The sequence below is a fragment of the Acomys minous genome (assembly GCF_964271855.1).
Source record: "Acomys minous genome assembly, chromosome: 1".
In the NCBI taxonomy this organism is placed as follows: domain Eukaryota; kingdom Metazoa; phylum Chordata; class Mammalia; order Rodentia; family Muridae; genus Acomys; species Acomys minous.
Window position 1 is genome coordinate 186884581 of NC_140483.1, and position 24172 is coordinate 186908752.

The following is a 24172-nucleotide window of genomic DNA, read 5'->3' on the forward strand; positions in this document are numbered from 1 at the left end:
CTACCAACTTTTGTCTGTCAAATAATTTGTTGCTATTAACTTTTCTCTTGTTTTTGAATCCTGATCTCCATTTGTGTGCACTAATTTATACTTGAAGATTAATTTTGTTTTTAACTATGTAAGTGTCTACATGTGAGTATGTGTACATGTCTTAGTTAGGGTTATTATTGCTGTGTTGAAACACCATGACCAAAAGCAAGTTGGGGAGGAAGGGATTTATCCTGCTTATATTTCCATTATCACAACTCATCCTCGGAGGAGGAGGCACGCAGGCCAGGGGCTTATGCAGAGGCCACGCAGCAGTGCTGCTCCGGGGCTTGCTTAGCCTGCTCTCATGAGGCTCCAGGACCACCTGCCCAGGTGTGGCTCCACCCACAATGGGCTGGGCCTTCCCTTACTAATCATCAAGCACCACAGCCTCTAGCTGATCTTAGGGAGGCATTTTCTCAGCTGAGATTCCCTCCTCTCAGATGACTCTAGTCTGTGTCAAGTCGACATAACACACTCAGGTGCTGATGCCTGTACAGGCCAGAACAGTGAGTCTGACGCCCTGGAGCTGGAGTCACACGTGACTAAAAGCCATTTGGTGTGGGTGCTGGGAAGCATGCTCGGATCCTCAGCAAGAGCAGTGCAGATTCTTAACCACCGAGTCATCTCTCTAGCCCTAGATCATGTTTTTGTGTCACTAAAATCTCCATTACTCAGGAACAATAGATAACAAGACTATATAGAAAGTATATGATAGCCGGCTGTGGTGGTGCATGCTTTTAATCCCAGCACTTGGGGAGCAGAGGCAGGTGGATCTCTGAGTTTGAAGGCAGCCAGGGCTATACAGAGAAACATTCTTTTGAACTCTCCCCCCAAAAAAGGTATATATTTCAAACACTTCCAAATAAAATGCCTCTGGAAATTCTCTAAAATTATATGGTAGATACCTAAATAAAAACAAATATGTGTAGCCTAGAAGTGTGACTTAGTAGCACAGTACTTACCGAGCATGCCTGAGGCACTGGGTGCCATCCCTTACACCACAAAAAGGGAACTTTAGAAATAACTCAAGTCAGGCCAGGCAGCAGTAGTGCAATCCCAGCACGTGGAGGCAGAAACAAGCTGATCTCTGTGGGTTTGAGGCCAGCCTGGTGTACAGAGCAAGTTCCAGGACAGCCAAGGCTACACAGAGAAACCCTGTCTCCAAAAACAAAAAACAAAAAAACAAGCAAACAAACAAAAAAGGGGGGTGGGCAGAAGGAAGAAAGAAGAGAAATAACTACAGTCTGAGCTGGAGGGATGCTGTCAGTGCTTAAGGACCCTGGCTGCCCTTCCAGGGAGGACCTGGGTTTGATCTACACTGTGGCTGTCAATCATCGGTGACTCCAGCTGTAGGAGATCCAGTGCCTTCCTCTAGCCTCCAAAGGCACTGCACAAACATGCTGCCCGACGTACACCCAGACAAAACACCCCTACACACAAAATAATGAAATAATTTTTAAAAAATAATAACTACATTCAGCTGAAGCAAAAATGTTTACACTTTAAAACCTGCTGCCGCTGCCCTGACGGTGAACTCAAAAGGTGTCAGGGTGCACAGCAGACATCTCTGTAGTCTGATGGTGTTTTAAACCTCTCTGCGTTCTTTTCGCTGCCTGATGAAGACTGTGCTCGGTCACCCCTGGAAGGTGATGGTGCCTTTTCCTGTGACTGCACAAGAGAACAGCCATGGAGGGTGGGCAGCATTCCAGCGAAGCCCAGTCAGCTGGCTGCTGCTGGGGACAGAATGTTCTGACTCTAAAGCTTCTAATCCAAAGCTCACCAGTCCTTCATTGTCTCTCCCGGGGAGGGAGGAGCAGGCACCGCTGGGACAGCTCCTCTTCCGTGCTTGCGTTCACCTCACAGTGTACAGCTGTCCACTAGCAATGTTCAGATGACATCTGCGGTCACAAAGCCCAGTAGTGGCTGCAAACTTCCCAGCCTCTGTTCTTCTTTGTGTTCACTGATGTTGTGAAGACTGGTCCTCTCCCCGAGAGACACCGATGAGTGTGAGGCTGTGTGGCCATGGGTTTCTTTAGAGCCCCTAAGCAGCCGTGAGCCTCTCTGCTGCCCCCTCCCCAGTTTTTTGTAATAACCCCTACACACACACACACACACACACACACACACACACATACACACACACACACACACCCTTGTTAGTAACTATGTGACAGGAAAAGGCTTTTTTTTTTTTTTTTTTTTTTTTTTTTTTGGTTTTTCGAGACAGGGTTTCTCTGTGTAGCCTTGGCTGTCCTGGACTCACTTTGTAGACCAGGCTGGCCTCGAACTCACAGTGATCCGCCCACCTCTGCCTCCCGAGTGCTGGGATTAAAGGCGTGTGCCACCATGCCTGGCTAGGAAAAGGCTTTTTAAGCAAGGATCTAGTCAGTATTAAAGATGATGATAGAGGGGCCACTGAGACTGTTTAACAGGTGAAAGCCTTGCCCAGCAAGCTTGACAACCTGACTTCTGTTCCCAGAACCCACATTTTAAAAAGCCAGATGCCATCTCTGCACCTCCAGGCACGTGGGAGAGACCCGAAGGGCACAGCACAAAAACAAGAGACACCCTGCTTCATTTGGGAGGAAGCTGAGAACTGACTGCAGAAAGCCCTCCGCTCATCTCCAGATGTGACACTAATGATAATAAGTAGAAGTCAAAATATTTTCTTATAAAAAGAAAAACTACAGAGCCAAATGAACACCCTCCCCCAGAACCACATCCAAGCAGCTGTTCCATAATTACCCTGATTGTAGCATTCTCCAATGACTGACTTCCAGCCGACCTCTGCCGCTAATTAGCTGCGTGATGATGATAGTGTCGAATGCTGAGGGCTGTTCTTGTGATTGGATAATAGTAGTTTGAAAACTAGAAAGCCTAATTCACATACACAGTGGCTAGAGCTGTTTTGTTCTGGCCTAATGTGCCTTGTACTGAAGAGCAGCCTTGGAGCAGATCTTTCTGGAGGCCAGGGACAGGCTGGCACTTCCTGGAACCCAGCAGACAAATCAGGTCCCTGCCTCTGCTCTTTACATAACTCTTGAGAAGACATGGAGCCCTTCACTTCTCTAAGTTAGTAATGCTAATATTCACTGGGAGTTTTGTCAGCAAAAGTTAACATTCCACTCGTATCTTGCTTCCCTTTTTGACCAAGCCTTCATCAAAGTCTCTTAGGAACAAAGTTAAGTAGGGTAGGAGGCAGGACAAAAACCAACCTAACTTTCCCTTGCCTCCTCTCTGAGAAACCTGTTGCCTCAAAACATCCTTGGAGCTCACCACTATTTTGCTAACAGTATGCCGCAGTTCTGCAATGTTCTTCTTACCTCTGTCCTTGACAGCCATGTGATTTCCCTTCCTTTTGTAGGCCACCTGCCAGATGAAACAGCAAACATATTCAGCACAAGTCTCCTTCAGCTCACAAGAGACCCCATCAGCACCAGCGCCCATGGGTCAGTCAGCAGATGCCAACGTCACAGGCTCTGGTATGGCTCCATCTAACCAAAACTGCCTTGTGAACCTTTGGAGAAAGAAAATGTCATGATGCTCTGAGAAAAGGACGAGACCAGGAGGCTCCTCTCCTTCTGACCTTTGAGCTCAAACACCTCACTTCCTGCACTGTTTTCTGATCTCTCCACTGTCAAATTGCCTAATATTTACTGAGTATAAACACAGAACAGAAAAGGCATTTGATGAAACAAAAGCCTACAGATGGCCTGTCAGTCTCTCCCACAGATTAAGATTAAGTCACTCATAATGAAGCCAGTTTTTAGCATTATGTGTATCAATATAAGGCATTTGAAGATTTATTTTTCAGTAAAGAAATTGGTATCCATGGCCAGGCATGGTGGTACCTATAATCCAAGCACTTCAGAAATGGAGGATCAGGGATTTAAGGTGATGCTCAGCTACAAAGTGAATTTAGGACCAGCCTGGGCTCTAGGAAATCTAGTCTCAAAAAGGAAGAGAGCCAAGGATGAATTCATGTTGTGTCTTAAATTACTACAGTGAGCGAGGCTTGAAAATATCAGTAACTGGGGCTGGAGGGCTGGAGAGATGGCTCAGCGGGTAAGAGCAGAGGACCCAGGTTCAATTCCCAGCACCCACAATGGCAGCTCACAACTGTCTGTAACTCCAGTTCCAGTAGATCCAACCCTCTCACAGGGCAAATACAGGCAAAATACCAATGTACATAAAATGAAAATAAATAATTTTTAAATGAAAATATCAGTAACTGTTAATAAAAGTTTTCCTTACAGTCTCAGTAAGTAATTTTTATATTATAACACAAATGTGTACATATCTCTCTCCCTGTGTCTCTGTCTCTGTCTCTGTCTGTGTGTGTGTGTGTGTGTGTGTGTGTGTGTGTGTGTGTGTGTGTGTTTACCTGTGAACATAAGGGTTGAATAACTTTTGCCAAAGTACTTGGAACCAGAATCTCAGATTTTAGAACATTTTCATATATATAGTGAGATAGTCTGGGAATAAATAGCATCCAAATCTGAGTAAAGAATCTATTATGTTTATGTATATATATTCTCTGTGCAGCCTGAAGGCTGTTTGGGTATGACTATATTTCAACTTTCTCCCATCACATGTAATGTGTAGAATTTTCCATTTGTGATATCATATCAATGATCAGATTTTTTCAGATATTAGGTTTGGGGATGCTAAGCCTGCAATAGGAGGGATAAGTTCAAAGCAATTTTTTCAGTCATGTACTTATTAAGTCCCTTATACATCTTAGTTGATGTGTTAGACTCATTGGAAATATTAGCACTTTTTTTTAAATTCTTTCTTTTGTTTTAGTTATTACAGAAAGGGAGACTGAAGCAAGGACCTAATGAGACAAACGTTCTCCTGAACTCAGGTCTTCTGCCATAATAGTCTTTACACCATGGCAGTATACGCCTTTGTGTACCTAGACATTTAGCCATCTCAATTTTTTTTCATAGTTTGATTTGAGGTTTTTTTTAATTAAGTATACCTAAAATTGATAAGTTCACAGATTCAAGAAGTAAATGTCTTCATCTCAGAAAGTGCCATAGCGTTGTCACGTCACATCCCGTGGGTGAGGAAAGCAATGACCCCCCCACTTCATAGTACCTCATGTGGAAAGAGTGAAGTGATAAACACACAACTCTGCATTCCAATGAGTGCAAGATGGGTCTCCTACCTGCCAGTCATTTTGTTTTATCACTCTGCAGGTAACTGCCAGGCTCCTCTCTCGGTGGACCCTGAGCCTCTCTGGGTGGACCCTGCGCCTCTCTCGCTGGACCCTGCGCCTCTGTCGGTGGACCCTGCAACCTGTCCCATTGTCCCTGGCCAGGAAATGATCATAGAAATATCCAAGGGGCGCTCAGGGCTCGGTCTCAGTATCGTAGGAGGAAAAGACACACCCTTGGTGAGTAACCTGAAGTAAGTTATGTCTACTGTCACAGAGTTACTTGCTGAGGCTCCTCATGGCCCAGGATGCTTGAATAGGAGCCTTGGCAAAACAAAACAAAATATAAGTATGTGTGCCCTAAAACATAGGAAATTCAGGCGCTGCAGGTGCTACAGAAACATGGTCCCCCTGCTCCTGGTTGGCAGGCCTGACCTCTCTGCATCTTCCCGCCTGTCCTAGAGCATGCTGACCTGCAGCTGGCCCTCCCGTGAACTACCCAGCCCAGAAGTGAGTGCGCTCTGAGCTTGATGCTTTTGACTAAATGATTCTAACTCCGGGTGCCTGACCAAAACCTTGGGACTGAGGGCGTTTATGTCCTAACTTCCCCCCTACAGTCAGAAACTGCTGCATGCAGCCTCCTGCATAGTGTGATGTCCCTTGGATGGAACTGGGGTGCTGGAGTTGCCCAGGCCCACAGCCAGTTGAGCTGCCAGCCCCTCCCATGGGCCTTTGCGTCCATAATACTCTAAACTCTTATATTGCTTATCTAGCTTGGGATACTGTGTCCATCTGGCTTTTGTCATTGAGGAAGGAGAGACCTTTCCTTACAGGCTTCCTTTGGGTGATAGGACTAAGCTGTAACATTAAACAATGTGATGTTCATATAATACTGTAGTAATCATGACTCACTGAGTTATAGGAAAGCTCAAACATTTTATAAAAGCTCAAACTAGGGAATGGTTTAGAACAGTGATCCTTTCCATTCCCAGGCCTTCGGAGTAGTATCGAGAAGCTATGCCCTGGCCTAGGTCTAGCTCCCTCTTAAAGACCTGGGATTTTTTCCCATTTCCTCTAAGATATATTTTAAATACTATAAGAATTAATTTTGTATAAATCAAGCTGTATTTAAACAAAACAAATTAAATTTTAGAGCAATTCTATACTGAATTCTTTCAGGGCTACGTAACAGAGTTTTAACCCTCTGAGGGCTGGAAAGATGGCTCCATGGTAAAGAGCATGGCTGCTCTTCCAGAGGATGCAGGTTCAATTCCTAGCATCAACATGGTGGCTCACATCTGTCTACAACACCAGTTCCATGGGATTCAATACCTGGGCACTATGCACACATGGTGCACGTACATACACATATAATTAAAAACATTTAACCCTCTGATTTCTTGGTTGTAAATAAGTCTCCTTTTTTGTTTTGTTTTGTTTGTTGTTTTTGTTTTGTTTTTGTTTTTGTTGTTTTGTTTTTTTGTTTGTTTGTTTGTTTGTTTAGACAGAGTTTCTCTGTGTAGCCTTGGCTGTCCTGGATTCCCATGTAGACCAGGCTGGCCTCTAACTCACAGGGATCCATGTGCCTCTGCCTCCCGAGTGCTGGGATTAAAAGCATGTGCCACCACCGCCCAGCTTAAATCTCTTTTTATAACTTAGCCTGAGACAGACCTAGATTTCCAGAAGACTCAGAAGAGTGGAGTTGGCTAAGTGATTCTTGACCTTGCTGTCTCCCCTCTGTTGGTATTAATACAGTTCCACTCTGTGTGGGACCCTCAGGATTCCTGACTGAGATATGTGTGCTGCCCTCTACCCCTGGCCTGCGCTTGGGCCCCTGTCTGGGCATCCCCCAGCCTCCTCTTCCTGCAGCCTCGGGCCTTATTGAGTATCTTGCTCTGCTTCTCTTGCCACCTCAAGAAAGGCAACGATAAAAGTTCTTCAAGAGCATCTTGGGGTTCCTAATATACGGCTCTGCCATGTGAGACTATAAATCCCAGTGTCCTTGAACGATAAGCACCACTTAAAATGAGAGATGGGGCACTGCTCTTATTTCCTGACCTCACGTACCTCATCAAAAGCTGTGCAAGAGTTACAGAAAATATATAGGGCTGGCATCTTTGTGCGACCAAATGTCAGTAGAAGTGAAAGGTGTTTAAACACATTGTTCCTGCAATGAAGACCTTCCCCCCTCCCTTGCATTGCTCCCCCACATTTTCACTCCAAGCGTGAGAGCTAACGCATGGAGCCCGTTATCCAGCCAGCAGGAAATTTGCAAATAAAGGTGGGAGTTTGTGAAAAGACAGTGCAGGAAATGATGAGCTGGGTATGAACAGAGCACCCGCTGGCCAGGGTGCAGGGAAGGGCAGGTCTGACCTCTCTCCACCCCTTACAATTACAATCCCATGTCCTCTCTGTTATGTAGCCAGCCAAGCGTGGCCATCTGCAGAGTTTAATCTCTCAACACTTCATCAGTCCTCTCTGCTAGGACAGATGGCTCCTGAGATCACAGGGAGATCACATGTCCCAGCCAGTCACCTGCACCAGCCTCTGAAAGTCCTGAGCTAATGACAAGGGTGAGACCCCCTCAGCGGTTTACAGGCGCACCTGGTCCTCGGAGGCAGCTGTCTGCCTCTGTTGTTCCCATCTGTGGTGCCACTACTGGGCTGGCCTCCGGAGAGCACAGCCTTCTGTGATCGTTTGTGTATGTTTTGCTTTGACCTGGGTTGTGAAGTCAAGTGGCTGTTACCCTGCCCTGGAAGAGTGCGGAGCTGCTCATCAGTTCTAAGGCCTTTTAGTGCTCATGGATCCCTGTAGTGATCGACCAATGAGAAATCATAGCACTTCAGAGCTCTAGAGGGTAGAGAAAGGAATGCTGTAGGAAGCATTTTATGAATTTAACTAGTATAGACTGTTTGTTGTATGCTGTGTGGAAGCCAGATAAGGCACATAGTGCAGCAAAGGCAGGGTGTTAGCTCATATTTTCTTTCCTTCCATATATATATAGATATATGTATGTATAATTCCATCTTTTTTCCTGTCTTCCCTTGCTCTTGCTGACTTGGGTGGACCATTCCTTTGCCCCATAAAATACCACACAGCTCCTTGATGCCATCTAGTGTGCAGGTAGAAGATGAAGATCACTTACCCTGCTGAAAACCTAGTGCCAGCTCCTCTCAGACCTCTTAAAGGCTCCTTCTCAAAATGTCTGTCTCCTGATTGGGAGTTTTACACTCACATTCTTGAAGAAGCAGTATATCACCCCAGATGATTGGAGGTTATTTTATCACCAGGTGTGGGGATCCTGGAAAGGGAAAGGAACCTCGAGGAGTGAGTTGTTATCTTGGTTGGGCCACTGACAGGCTTTTCTCTGGATACCATTCCCGGCAGCCCCAGTGTAGACACTGCGGCTGCGCCTAGCCCAGCAGAGCAAAGCACAGTGCTGGTTCTTGGTGTAAGATTCTCAGATGTGAGGGCCAGGCAGGGGTGGCACATGCCTTTAATTTCAGCACTCGGGAGGCAGAGGCAGGAAGAGCTCTGAGTTTAAGGACAGCTAGGGCTACATAGAGTTTTGTTACAAGAAAAAACAGACAACAGCATTGGCTCTGCTCTTGTACTTGGGAGCTGTTCCACTAAAAATGAGGCAGGTCAGCCCTTAAAAGGGATTTTAAAATACAGATTTTTTTTTAATGTATTGGATTTATTTGGTGTGTGTGTGTGTGTGTGTGTGTGTGTGTGTGTGTGTGTGTGTGTGTGTATGTATGTGTGTGCACCACATTGCAGAAATCAGAGGATAGCTTGCTGAAAGTGTTGTATCCTCAACCTTGTGGATCTCGGAGTTTGAACTCAACAACGGCCTTCCTCTGTGTTGTTCCGTGCGCCCTGGGGCCTCCCTGACACTGTCTCACAGGAGATAGTCAGTACCTGGCCTAGGTTTTCCACTTAGCAGCCCATGTCTTCTAGGAGCAGCACTGTTCGCTCATGAGAGCACCTCAGTTTACCCTCTTTTGGGCAGCATGAACCTTTACCTGCCGGACCATTTCACTGGCCCTCTTTTTATTTACTTTTTAATTCTTTGACGATTTCATTCGTGTGCAGAGTATCTCGGTCATATTCGTCCCTCAGCCCCCACTCTCACTTTGCAGACCCCACCCTACATGACCCCCCTTATCTTCATGGCCTTCGCTTTCCTTTTTTATAGCCCGTTGAGCCCATTCGTGCCTCCCGTATATGGAGCCATCCGCCAGAGCATCGCAAGCCCACCCGCAACCATACTTTCAGAGGGAAAAATGGCTCAGAAGTTGAGAGAGCTGCCTGCTCTTGGAGAGAAGTAGAAATCAGTTCCCAGCACCCACACAGAGTAGCTTACAAATACCCACAACTCTAGCTCCAGGGAATACAGCGCCTTCTTCCGGCCTCTGTTGCTACACACACACACACACACACACACACACACACACACACACACACTGCCTCTTCCTGCCCCTGGAGCTCCTTCACTGAGGATAAGGCCTCCTGAGCCCTTTGTTATCCATGCTTTCATGTTGATGGGCCTGCTGGGAGTTCATGGCTGAGGTGGCCATGGCGTGTCCAGATGACATTTCACAGCACTCCCTGTCTTCCAGCTCTTACATGCTTTCTGCCCCACCTTCCGGGATGTTCCCTGGGCCTTGGTCAAGAGGCTGGTGGTATAGAGGTCCCACTTAGGGCCGAGCACGTGGCAGTCAGTCCCTTTTCTCTCAGCTGTTTGATTGTGAGTCCTGCATTAATTTCTGGCTACTGCAGTCACACACTCTCTGATGAAGGCCGAGAACAACACTGATATGCCTGTGTGTATAAACATAAATACTTAAAAAACATCTTGACAGCATAACCATTTAGCAAAAAATAACAGTGATGGGTCATGCTCACCCATCCAGGACCCATGATCTTGCCAGCAACAGGGTTAAATCCATGAAAGAAGGAAGGAAGGGAGGAAGGGAGGGAGGGAGGAAGGAAGGGAGGGAGGAAGGAAAGAAGGAAGGAAGGGACCGGAAGGAAGGAAAGAAGGAAGGAAGGAAGGAAGGATGGATTCCCCTAGACTTTTCCGTGCACTGTTAGTTGTGGCTAATCTACTTTGTACCCTCTCTTCTCCCTCAGTCCCCTCTGGCAGCCCCGCCCCATCCCCACTTGAACCTTCAGCTCTCCCTTGAGGCCGCCTCCCCTCTCCTGTCTCATGAACCTTTTCTGGCTTCCTGACTTCTACAGACGCTCCAAGTTAAACACACGGTTCTCAAAGTTTGAAGCTAGGATATTCTTCATATGAGAAGATTATGAACTCTTTTCTTTCTGGCCCTGGGTTATCTCACTTTATGTAACATTTCCCAGTTCCTTCTATCTTCCTACTTTTAACAAAAATGTAGTTATTAATTTTTTAAAGGCTTTAGGCTATCAGATCTAGAATTGTATCATTTCTGTCCAAGTTTCGATTTTTCTTTTTCTTTTTTTATTCCACTGCCTGATTTGATATCTGTTTATATGCTGGGAGCTGAATCCAAGGGTTCACACACCTAAGCATGTGCTTTACCCCTAAGCCACAGCATGCCCTAGTAATTGAATTTATTACTATACATAGAGATAATACCAACTTATCGCTCTCTCGTGCACGGTTGTGTACGACTGTGCATTACTCAGACGCCCAGGTAGGAGGCCCTGAAGTCAGAGTGGAGACATCTTTCCTTTGACGCAGCCGTATCCACCCTGAACAAACCCATCTGGCCCCAGGCATATTATATTCTCTCACTTATTTATTGCTGCCTTTGACAGTTGGAAAACAGGACTATAGTAATTTAAACTCCTGGGTGTTTTTAAAGTAAACAGGGTAGAAAGCTATTTTACACCGCTTGTTTGCTGTCCCCTTCCTGTGAGCCTTGCACAGCCTATCTCATGAGAGGCACAGCTTGCCTTGGCATGTAATCCCCAAAGCCCAGCTCCTTTTATCATTTTTGCTTAAGTCATATATTTTTATACAAAACATTTTTTTACCTTACTTTTATTTTACCAAGCAGAGTTTACAAAAGCTCTATGAATCACACTGGGAGAACGTTAATGAGTAGTGCCCTGCATTTGGACATGTAGGCTGTAAGAATGTGACTGCAAGCAATAATATGCAGACTGAGTACAATTTCAATAAATACAGAACAAATGGCACTATGGGGACTTATAAAATGCAACGCACATATATATATGCATGCAATAACAATTACTGAGGAAAAAAGAAGCCATGAATTTGAAGGAGAGTGAAAAGTAGCATATAGGAAGTTCTGGAAGGGAGAAATCTCAAAATAAAATAAATATAATGATTAAAATGTTATACAAATATTATCTCATTTCCTTTAATAAATCTATGTTGCAGTATGAACAATATATTCATGTTTATGACTATCAACTTTTTGTTAAATCAGGCTTGTCATAAGAACTCAATTTTAGGTAAATATAAACATTTCATTTTGAGATTAAGAGAAAGCTTATCACAATGTTAGAGTCTAACGTGTTTATGAGCACTCACAGCAGTTCTTGTGGTGACTCTTATGGCTGTGGCTTTCATTTTGTATATTATGTACTTGGTAAATAGTGTACAAAAGTTCGTAATCCCTGAAAGTGTGTGTGTGTGTCTGTATGCGTGTGTACAGACCTTAAGACTTATCTAGATTGTTCAATATTTTAGTAAAAGGTAAAAGATTTATATAATCTGAAGAGAAACCAGAGTATTGTTTAGTATTTTAAAAGTATGGCATCTATTGACTTCATTTTGCCTTCAGTCAATAATCTTCTCACGAGGTACTGAAAGCAAGTCGCCTCTTACTCTTTCATATTTCATGAATCGGTGAAGTAATGCCAGGCACCCTGTACCAATCCGGAGCAAAGTCTTTGCTGGGATGGTGGGAGACATTCATAACTCATCTTAAGCCTTTTCTGAATTAGACCTTTGTTTGCTTTTTTTTTTTTCCCTTTCTTTCTTTTTTAGAAACTGGGCATCACTAAGTGCCCAGGCTTTCTTGAACCCACTCTGTAGTTTAGGCAGGCCTTATCTTAGCATCTTCCTGCCTCAGCCTCCCAAATAGCTGGGATTACAGGCCCAGTTTATGCAAGTCATTATTAGTGCTGGAGATAGAACCCACAGCTACTGGAGAAAGAAGAAATTGGAATTTCCTTGTATCATAATCTTTCTTGAAGAAAGGCAATGAAGGGAGTGGATCACGTTAAGAAGGTGATGGTTGTGTTCAAAACACAATGTGTGCATGTGTGAAATGCTTGAAGAACTAATAAAATGTTATGTTTTCACCAAGGGGGAAAAAGCAACAATTTATATGTTGGAGTTTCCATGGTAACAGGAAAAGTATAAATGCTAGCATTTCTCAGAGTCTCACAGTTAGACTGTGCTGCCATATCTTCCTCCCTTTATTTACTATATATGACACTGAAACTTAGATGTCTGCATTTGGGGACCCTTGTTATTAATAAATATTTCATTAAATGTGTGGAGAGAAAGAGAGAATTTTGTTTTGTTTTGTTTTTCAAGACAGGGTTTCTCTATGTAATAGCCTTGCCTGTCCTGGAACTCTCTTTGTAAACCAGGCTGACCTCAAACTCACACCTGCCTCTGCCTCTCAAGTGCTGAGATTAAAGGCATCCACCACACACCTGGCTAAGAGAGAGAATTTTAAAGCTAGGATGACATTAAATGTCACGTTGTTGAGTTAAGTGCTACACTGGCATTGTTTAGTGTCATGAGCAAAGAAACTTAGGGAGGCTACCTGCAGAATGTCAGAAAACCTCACCTTCTCAAACTCCCAGGCTGGAACCTGCTACACATCAAATCCTAGTTGAAGTGTATTTGAAAAGCTTTCTTCCTAAAGCTTTGGGTTGAGAGGCTGCAAACATAGCTCAGTTGTAGAGCACTGGGTTAGTATGTATACATGAGGCCCTGGGTTCAGACACACCCACGCACACATGCACACATGCACACACGAGAGAGGGGGGTGAAGGGAGAGAGAGAGAGACCCAAAGAATCTGGCTTTTAAGAAGAGTCATAAGAAACATGTTGTTTGTATTTATACAGATATAGTTTGAGCTTTCAGTTTTGTTCAAAAGGAAATAAACTCCACTAGCTTACCCCAGTGTCTTATATTCAGCTGATTCAGTCCTGTGTTTTCAGTGAGGATTTGAGTATAGTCTGGGCTCTTACTGACCTCACTTTAGCTCCCCTTCTTGGCTTGGCCTTTCAGCCAAGAGCACAGTGCACTGTGCTGTGCTGCGTAGAAGGCGATATCTGCTGTGATTTCTGAACAGTGACAGCTAAGAACTCTATTAAGTCATCTTTGAAAGTGGCATGGTTCGCAGAAGTGTGAGCCATCATTTCTCTCAAAAGAAAGAAATGCCCATTTAATACAGAACATATTTGATACTGCTCTCGCTCCTCGTGGGTCTTTCTCATTAGGAGCAGTTTTTCCCTGGAGGCAGGATAACAGATCTGACATTTTTTGAGGAACACTGACAAATGTTTTCCATCTTAAATGTGAGATTTAACGTGTAACTTTTCTGTGGTTAAAACATCCGTGAGGAGTTCTCAAGCGGGAATGTGGTGGAGGCTCTTATGAGCGTGGCAAAGACTGGCTTTCCTTCTAGGGCGATCCCAGTTATGTAAAGCATGCCTGCAAGTAGGAAACAAAACCATGTAGACACAGACCTTCATAATTATCTACCATGGAGTTCCCAATCAAAATTTGTCCTAAAATCTCCTGAATATCTACAAGTATTAAATATAAAAATCTCATTCATCTAGATTAGTCTACCCACACATAAAGCTTTTTAAACTCCTTTAGCCCACAGAAGGCATTACTTAATTTTTCTAACACATGGCTTCCTTAAGTGTTATGGGCCTATTGTGACAGTGATAAAATTGCCTTTTGCTGAGTGACTGGTGTGTTTATGAGTTACTTTATCTACTTGTTGGCAGCTTGAACAGTAAAGAAAATTTGATTGGTGGGCTGCAGTGTGTGGTGACTTTGCCTGTGTCTAAGGCTCTATTATTACATGTTATCAAATTCTTTTCCAGCAATTCAGACTTTAATCCCCTTGGAGGAATTTGGTGATTTTGTGGAGCTCGGTGATAATTAAGTCTGTCTCATGCTTGGCTCCTTTAAATGGTTCTCAGAGCTAACGTAAATTCTCTGGGAATCCATGTGGCTTTCCCATGGACTTTCTGTTGGGTGTTTCGTTAACGGTTTGCCCTCAGAAGGTTGGGTTGAAATAAAATTGAGACACACTAACCGTAGCCACCTCCCCATGCAGAGTCGTTTTGAGCTTTTTTTTTTTCTTTTTTTTTTTCTTTTTTCCTGTTGCTGATGTTTTCTTGATAAACATTGACGAGAACACATGTTAAGTACCTGAGGACACAAAGATGAACTGGAAGCAGACCAAGTTCTGAAGAGAAGCATCAGGGAAGGGAGCGTGGGACTGTGGGTAGACAGGTGTGATGTGCTGGAAAGTGCAGGAGATGCGGTGGTGACCCACAGGAAGGATGAACGGCGGGAATGAAGGAGAGAAGGCCAGGACCAGGAAAAACTGAGCAAAACCTTTCAACACTCAAAGCCCTTCATACTCCAGACACATATAAAGAAACTATCTCAGTGTGTATTTAAACATCAGCTTGTCGGTGATACACAGTGTACCATTGGGTATGTTACCCTGCCCCGTCCAAGGAAAAAAAGATTCAGAAACAGCTCTGGAAAGGCAAAGGCGGGAGAAAAGATAAAGACAACAAGGCAAGAGGCACAGTTAAAGGGGGGGCCTGTTAGATGGGAAGAGGGGGTGCTGGCTCACACCAGCGCAGTGTCGAGCTGACCTCCTGTCACTAGGATCCATAGATTGTCAACGCCTCATTAGGCCCAAGGCTACTTTCCTTCCACAAGTCAAAATTGCCCACTCGTGGAACTGAGGTGGGAGCGTTTCCACAGAACTGATCGTATGGAAAATTCTAGCCTTTGTAGAAGAGCACAGAAAACTATTCAAAGACATTAGTCACACAGTGGGAGCCTACACCTCCAACTCTCCTGTCAGAGGCTGTAAATACCTATTCCAACCGAAGCCTGCAAGCTTGCACTTGCTCTTCCTCACGCAGGGCTGATCTTCCAGAGACAACTGGGCTTATGCACATATGAGGTCACAGAAACTATAACAGCATGCACAAGACCTGCACAAGTTCAAAACAGATAAGTTCTCAGCACAAGGGGGCTGGGGCAGGGAGTAAACGCCTAACAAGGCGCTGTTTGCAGTGATAGCTGCTGGGAAGGGAAAGTCGCTCTTCTGCAGTGGAGTGACACTGGGTCCAGCACTCGCATCCTCAGGGAAGCCTCCTCAGGAGTAGCTGCACCACACGACAGACTCAGTGTTGTTGTTCTTGCTTGTGTTGTGTTGTCTGGGTTTGGTACTTTTTTGTCTTTAATGATTTTTGATGGTGGTTTGCTTTGTTTTGTTTTGGATTTTGAAGGTTTTTTTTATCTTTTTTTTTTTTTTTTTTTTTGAGAGAGAGAGAGAAATAAAAAAAGAACAGGAAATTAGGTGAGTAAAGAGGTGGGAAGGACCTGGGATGAACTGAGAGAGAGGGAAAATATGACCAAAATGTATTATATTTTTAAAATTCAGATAAGAAATAGGGGAAAGAAAGCAAAAAAATGAGGTTATTAATATGAAGAGATGCAAATTATTTTTAACTAATTAAATAAGACACATTTTCCAACCAAAGGTTACCTGCCATAGGTGATGTCCTACATTTTTGGCCTAGAAAGTTAAGTTCCAATCCCACGGCTAGCCTGTGCTTCCCCCCACAGCCTGCTTTGTCCTTGTGTGCTAGTGTGCTAGCTCATTTCACTACATTCTTTTCTCTCATTACACAAGTAATAGGCCCAGCAGAACCCTCGGTCAGGCCGCACTTCTGTGCTGAACCCTTGAGCTCTAATAAACACCTGACACTGTGTTGAAAGTTACCAGTAAAAAGTAAATGACGCAGAGTTCATCTCAAGTTTGAACACAGCAGCAGCATTCAAGGTCAACAGTAAAAATGTGAAGGAAGTTTAACATGGAATCTGAAGTAAATCCTGTCCCAAAGGCGCGAAGTAATCATCTGTGGAAAACATAATTAAACTCCTAAACCTATAACTGTGCTCCTTGCTTATGTTTTCATCAAGCGCAGTAAGCAGTTGCCAGTTGTGGCTAGCTGCCCATTATCTGGATGCTAGCCTAAGGTCATTTCTGGCTGTTGAGAATAACTTGAATTTTTTTTTTGTAGGATGCTATTGTTATCCATGAAGTGTATGAAGAAGGCGCAGCAGCCAGAGACGGGAGACTGTGGGCTGGAGACCAGATATTACAGGTGCCTCACTCCAAGCTGCACTTTGTGACAGTGAATAAGATGGACACTGGTCCATAAAGTCAAATTGTCTTTCTTCTCTTCAACTGTTCCCTCAGTGGTTTCCTTCTCCTGTAAACAAAGCATACATCACATCCTCCTCTTTCACTGGTTTATAATCATGGCATTGTTTATCAACTCTGACAGTGTTTAGTGAAAAAGAAAGTACCATTTACAGTTCTAACATTTTTATGTCAGACAGGATATATAATATTGCAATTTGATTTTTGTTTGTCTCTGTTTTTCTGTACTAAATCCCCTGTTAAAAAACATATACATACAAACACATACTTCAGCACACACCTGCAATTTTAAAGACTCTGTTTCCACAAATGATTTCCTTAATTCTAATAACCCATTTGTAAAGAGGAAAGCCAAGCCTCACCTTCAGCACTTCTAAGTCAGTAAGTAATGTAAACTCTTTCCCTTTGGATGGCATCTTGTACTTACCAAACACTGAGATGCTTGAGTGAATTCTTTAATTTGCCTGTCATTTAGCAAAACTGCTAAAGCCTTTTAAAAGGTGCTAGGGAGCAGAAGAGATGGCTCAGCAACTGAGAGCCTGTACTGTTCTTCCAGAGGAGCTGGGCTCAGTTCCTAACACCTGTGTTAGGCAGCTTACACCCATCTGTATCTCCAGTTCTAGAGAGAGTCTGACCCCTGGCTCTGAGGGCACTACTGTACCCATACCTGCAGACACACAGAAACACATACACATATATGTAACTAAAATATGAATAATAAGGTGATTTTTTTTTCTGAGATGGGTTTCTCTGTGTAACAGCACTAACTGTGCTGGAACTCACTTTGTAGACAAGGCCAGACTCGAACTCACAGATCTCTGCCTGCCTCTATCTCCCAAGTGCTGGCATTAAAGATGTGTGCCAACATGCCCAGCAAGAAAAATAAGTATTTGAAACTGGGACAAGCAAAACTCATTATATGGGATAATTTCCACTGACAACATTGATATGTTAAAAATAAATAAATGTTGGCACAATGGGCCACGTGATGCTAAGGAACAAATGAGCAGGAAGCCATTTCAGCCCCAGGCTCTTGTAGGTGGAAGTAAAGAGGTTTTCAATGACGTGAGACTTTAGCATCTATCTCTTTCATTGGATGAGTTTAATGGAGTAGACGTTATGGAAGGCATGTGCAGTTTTTGCTTTGTATCTTTAATGTAGCATGTTATGAATGACATCACAGAATTTGACTTCTCCTCTGGGTGGCTCATTTCCGCCTCCCAAGTTGGAAGCAGAGGTAAACGGAGACTGCAGAACCTAGATGAGAGGGTGAAAGAAGACCCAGGCTAGGTGTGAACTAGGATGCAGGCTGTGGCTGCGTGGCACGCAGGTCAGGGCGAGCCCCCAGTGCACTTACAGGTGTGAATTAGGATGCAGGCCGTGCCTGTGGCACACCGGGTCAGGGCGAGCCCCCAGTGCATTTACTAAGGTGCTGGTGGATGAGGCTGGAAGCACGAGCAGGGCGTCTTAGGAAAGTAACATGATGTGTTCTTTAGTCATCAGAAGTTTGAGGCTACTTCTGCTCCCTGTTTTATCCTTCCCAGATTTTCTAGTCCATTGGAATTGTCATAATTGGCATTTCAAAATGAGTAGGTTTAATATTAAAAGTAGGAGCTGCAGAGTTGGCTGAGCAGCTCACAGCACTGGAAGACCAGAGGACCTTGGATCAGTTACCAGTATCCACACGGCGTCTCACAGCCCGAAAGCCACAGTCTTAAATGATTCCAGCTTGTGTCGAGTTGGCAAAACTTCAGGATTTTTTGAACTTCATCATTTTAGAAACTTTTCCATGTATTTGAATTGCCATTCCTGGGCTAGCAAACTGATTTTAGTGTAAATGAGCTTCTTTGGAGTCCACTGGCCTCTGGGCACCAGACATGCAGGAGGTGCATAGCCATGCGTGTAGGCAAAATACTGATACATATAGAACAGGTTGTTTTTTTAATAGCCCTGGCTGTTCTGAAACTCACTCTAGACCAGGCTGGCCTTGAACTCAGAGATCTGCCTGCCTCTGCCTCTTGAGTGCTGGGAATAAATGTGGTGCCGGCACACCTGGCTTATACCTGTCTTTATATCAGTTATACCTCAGTAGAGTTTTCCTGCCGGGCCTAGTGGTACAGGCGTAAGGTGCCCACACGCACAAGGCAGCACAAGTTCTTCAAAGCCTACCAGAGATTTAGACTGAGTTCAAGGCAGGATAGGCAACTCAGTGAAATTTAGTTAAAAATTAAAACTTAAAACTTTTTAACATTTATTCATCTATTGCCTATATGTGCGTGAGCATGTGTTTGTGTGTGTGTGTATGCGTGTGTGTGTTTGCACGTGCCACAGCACACATGTAGAGATCAAAGGACACTTTCAAGAAGCCATTTTCTCCTCCCATCATGTGAGTTCCAAGGATCAAACTCAGGTCATCAGACTTGGTACCGAGTGACTTTGCCTACTCAGGCACCTTGCCATCCCAAACTAAGCCACTTTCGTTTTTGTTTTGAGAAAGGACCTCATACTGTATCCCAGGCTAGCCTCAGAGGTAACTATATAGTTGAGGCTGGACCTGAATTCCTGTTACTCCTGCATCTACCTCTCAATTGTTGGCTTACAGATACTCGCCACCACTGCAGTCAGAAACATGACTCCGTAGAAGAGGGCTTGGATTCAACTCTCAATACCATTTTTTAAAACTACTACCTCTCTCTTTTTTATATTTATTATTTATACAGTACTCTGCCTGAATGTGTGCCTACTTGCCAAAAGAGGGCACCAGATCACATTATAGATGGTTGTGAGCTACCATGCGGTTGCTGGGAATTGAACTCAGGACCTTTGGAAGAACAGACAGTGCTATTAACCTCTGAGCCATCTCTCCAGCCACACTACTTTCTGTCTTTATACTACAGCTATAGCTGCTTTCTTTTGTAAGAACATTTTCTGCTCGAGAGGGTCCTCTGCGTTCCACAGGCCGGTCTGCCATGGCTTCAGTGATATCTGTTCCTAATTATTCATCTCATTGACACCGCAGAGCACATAAAAAAAAACAACTTAAGGGAACGGGCTTGTTTGGCTCACAGCTCGAGAAGATACAGCCTGTGGACAGGAGTGTGGTGGCAGGGATGAGTGACAGCTGGGCACAGTGCATCCACATGCAGGAAGCAGAGGGCAGCGAGTGCTGGGCTCATCTCACTATCTCCCCCTTGCTCAATCTGGGACAGTAGCTGCGGACCAGTGCTGCCCATGTTATAGTGGCCTTCCTCCTCCAGGGAGCCTGCTCTGCATAATCCACAGACACACCTCGAGCCTATCTGTCGGTGGGTTCTAGACCTTATCAAATTGACAGTCAATATTGGACATCACAGTATCCTGATGTTAAAATTAGGGTAAGCCAGATTGTGTTCCAAAGACACAACCAAACAATTTTTTGACATTGATGAGCATGCGCTGTCTTCTTCCTGGTGGATTTTTTTAGGCCTGTCTCTTCTCTTACCTACCTGATCTCCTGTTTAAGTGGGACCTAAGAGTTAATTCCTGAATTTCCCCATAAACTAAAATAATGAGTAACCAGAGGTTCTGTCTGGCAACAGCTCATCCTCCACTTCCCACATGTCCATCCTACTGAAAGGAAGTGATGCGGGACCTCCCAGAGCCCTTCTCAACCAGGAGGCCACTCCCACCACCCCCGTGCTCAGTAAGCAATGCTGTGATGCCTGCTTTTCCAAGGATACATCTGTCCACAGTGCTCAGACCACGCTGCATTGTTTGTCTCGCTGAGCTGCCTCATGATCAGCTGAGCACATGGAAACCAGGCTAAGGTCACTCTGATCTGAGCAGGCCCCTTAGTGCCAGAACCTGGATGAGATTGTCTTTGCAACATTAGAGTCCAGTGACACTGCCTTTGCTTATTTGTGTATTTGCTGAGGCCTTTGAGATGGCTTGCAAAGTTCACCTTCAGTCCGTGAGGCTGCCTCATGTTTTAAATAACAGAAGCGGTCTTGTGTGCCATCTATTGGGCTACAGGAAAATAATCAGCTCAGCTCACGTTCCCCTTTGTTCTGTAGGTTTCCTCACTAACAGTGTAAAAGCATTTAGTGGCCTGAAGGAATCATGAGGGCTCCCGTGCAGAGGAAACCAGCATTTCCTTCAGCCCATCCATTTCGGATGAAGAGGCCAAGTTCGGAGACAGGCTTGACCTTCCTGGGGCACACAGAGAGCTATACCAGAACAAGGGGGAACAGTCACGTGTCAGGAGTGCTTCCACTCCTGCCTCTGCTTGGCCATGTTGGGGCTAGCCGTCCCTTTGTTTGGCTCTTTGACGAGATGTGACCTGGAGGGAGCGGCTAACTTTGAGTCCAAAGCTACCCTGCCCTTGAGTTTCTTCTTTCTAGAAATTCACTCATCACTGTCAATCGTTTACTCTTTGTGGTAGATCCTAACTTAGGAGGCTGTGTGGGCAAAGGGCTCGAATGGAAAGATTGTCTCGGTTAGGAACTATGGAGATGAGCCAGTGAGCAAGCCACCTACTATTTAAGAGTGAGGGCTGCAGTTCAGTTCCTTAGCACCACAAATGTGTCAGGTAGAGGCTTGGCCTGTAATCGTAGCCCCTGAGAGGTAGAGACGGCGGATTCCCACGGTAAGGTGGCTACGGAGACTAGCCAGATTGATGAGCTCTGGATTCAAGTGAGAGACCTCGCCTCAATATACGATAGAGAAAGCAATACAAGATACTCAGTGTTACCTGTCTTCCGCATATATACATGAGCGCACACACAGACAAGCAGTGTTGACTGTTCCTCCACCTATTAGCTGTGTGACCTTTGTAAAGCTTCTTGGCCTCTCTATGCATTGTTTTCTTCTACTGTAAATGTAATAATAGCAGTATATGTTTCAGAGAGTCGGTATAAGCAGTAAATGAGTAAATATCCATTCCAATAGTAACAAAAACAACAGGGTGCCAAAAAATATTCAACTATAGACAAAAAAAAGAAAGAAAAGAAAAGAATACCATAACTGGAGTAAAACAGTCTCTTTTTTTGGTTTTTTGAGACAGGATTTCTCTGTGTAGACTTGGCTGTCCTGGACTCACTTTGTAGACTAGGCAGGCCTCGAACTCACAGTGATCCACCTGCCTCTGCCTCCCAAGTGCTAGGATTAAAGGCATGCATGACCACGCCAGCTGAAAACAGTATCTGCTTAAAAACAGGCAATATTCACTAGGTCCTGTCTCACCCTATATAAAATATCAATTCAACATACATCAAATACCACTGTATTAGTTTGAATGAGAATTTCCCCCATGGGCTCATATATTTGACTGCTTGGCCCTAGTTGGTAGAGTGCTGGGAAGAACTAGGAGGCATGGCTTTGCTCGAGGAGGTAGACCAGCGCTTGGTGCTGTTTCCAGTTAGCTTCCCCTGTTTTCCTCCTGCTTGTGGAGTAGATGATAGCACTCAACCGCTGCTCTAGGACACACCTGCCTGTCTGCCTGCTGCTGTAAGCCCAGACGTAATGGTTATGGAACCCTCTAAAACTGTCAGCCCAATAAACCTGTCCTTTTATAAGTTACCTTGGTCATGGTGTTTGTCACAGCAACAGAGGAGTAGCTAAGATATAAGTTGGTATCATGGAATGGGCTATCACTGCTGTGACACGCCTGACCGTGCTGGATTTTGGAAGACTTTGGACTATTACCATGCTCCCCACTATAAAGATCATGCACTCTGACCTGCTGGAACTGTGAGCCCCGTAAATGCTTTCTTTTTATGAGTTGCCTTGGCCATGGTGTCTTACCAATAGAAAAGTAACTAAGACAATCATAAGTCAAGACCTGAAACTAGTAGGAGAAACAGTTGAGAAGTAGACACAGGCAGGGACTTTCTGAACAAGATGCCAGTAGCTTAGGAAATTGAAGAAAGAACTGATGCCAGGCTGTGGTGGTACACACCTTTAATCCCAGCACGCAGGAGACAGAGCAGGTGGATCACTGTGAGTTCAAGGCCACCTTGGCCTACAGAGTAAGTTCCAGGACAGCCAGGGCTACACGAAGGAACTCTGTCCCCAAAAGAACGGAAGGAAGGAGGAGGGGGGGGAGAGAAAGAGACGGAGAGAAAGGGAGGGGGGAGAGAAAAAAGCTTCTGCATAGCAAAGGATAGTTAACCAGACTGGAAGAGAGAACCTACACACTGAGAGGAAGTCTTTTCTTGCTACTTACACAATAGAGGATTGATACTCAGAATATATAAAGAATTAAAAAAATTACACACAGAAAGAACAAGGAAATAAATAGACAAATTAATTGAACAAACATTTCTCAAAAGTGGTAGTACAAATAAGCAACAGATACATCTAAAAGGTTCAATATCTTTAGCTATCAGAAAACTGTAAGTCAAAAATATGTAGGTCTGCCAGGCATAGTGTTGTATACCTATAATCCCAGTACTCAGGGAGGCAGAGGCAGAAGAATCTCTGTGAGTCTGAGGGGATTCTGGTCTACAAACAAGTCCAAGACAGCCAAGGCTACACAGAGTAACCCTGTCTCAAAAAAACAAAAAACAAAAAAATATGTAGGTCTGTAATCCCAGCTGTTTACATTCTGAGGCAGGAGGATTACATGTTTAGATTCTTCCTGGGCACAGAGCAAGCTCAAAGCAAAAAGAGCTGCAATTATAGACTAATGACAGAGAGTGGGGACTTGGGGCCCTGGCGTCAGCCCTGGTATTGAACAGGTCTGGGTGGGGGAGGGGAGGGCATTGATTATCTCCCCAGACTGAATGGCTGCTGTCTTGGTTTGACTGCATCATGGGTCTCTTGACGTGGTCCCTGTAGCTGTTTGATGTAGAGCCTAGTCATGGCAGGCACTCACACAAAAACCTAAAAGGAGAGCTGGGTATACAGTTCAGAGAATCTTCATCAGGAAGCAGTAGAGATGCTAACATAACAGTGTTCACTGTGGTACTGCTGTGTTTGTTGTTGGTTTGTTTGTTTTGAGACAGAGTTTTGCTGTGTAACTTACGTCAGCTTATGTGGGAGTCCTGCCTCAGCTTCCTGAGTGTTGACATTACAGGTGCATAAACGCTCTGTCCAGTTTTATGGTCCTACTGTTCGACACAACCAAGTCATAGCATCAGCCTAGGTGCCCACCCGTGGATAAAGAAATGTGCCACATGCGCATGCGGTGTTATCCTGCCACAGAGAGAAGTAGAAGCGTGTCATTTGCAGGAAAACTGATGGAACTGGGTAGCAACTAAGCAGCATAAGTCAGACTTGGTCAAGTATCACATGCTTTGTCTCATGTGTGATGTCTATGTGGGAGGAAGTCGTGAGAGTGGAGGGGGAAGGATGAACCTCAGAGAGTGTGGGGGCAAGAGAAGGAAAAGAAGGATGAATCTGATCAGAATACATTATGTGCGTGGAGATATTACAGTGATAACCAGTGTTTATACAGCTAATACTAATAACACTTGGGGGGATCCATAAGGAAGGACTGGCATTACAAGCACTATGGGAGTATTTACTTAATAA

General features: G+C 44.5%; 1 protein-coding gene across 3 annotated transcripts in view; it reads left to right on the forward strand.

Annotated features, from left to right (window-relative positions):
• Positions 1-24172, forward strand: part of PATJ (PATJ crumbs cell polarity complex component) — a 324218-nt gene that overhangs the window by 253334 nt on the left and 46712 nt on the right. For all 3 annotated transcript variants that reach the window (XM_084769227.1, XM_084769228.1, XM_084769229.1), the window contains 3 exons: positions 3395-3512; positions 5235-5431; positions 16518-16601. In XM_084769227.1, coding sequence (XP_084625353.1) covers positions 3395-3512; positions 5235-5431; positions 16518-16601 — 399 coding nt within the window. The remainder of the gene's footprint in view (positions 1-3394; positions 3513-5234; positions 5432-16517; positions 16602-24172) is intronic.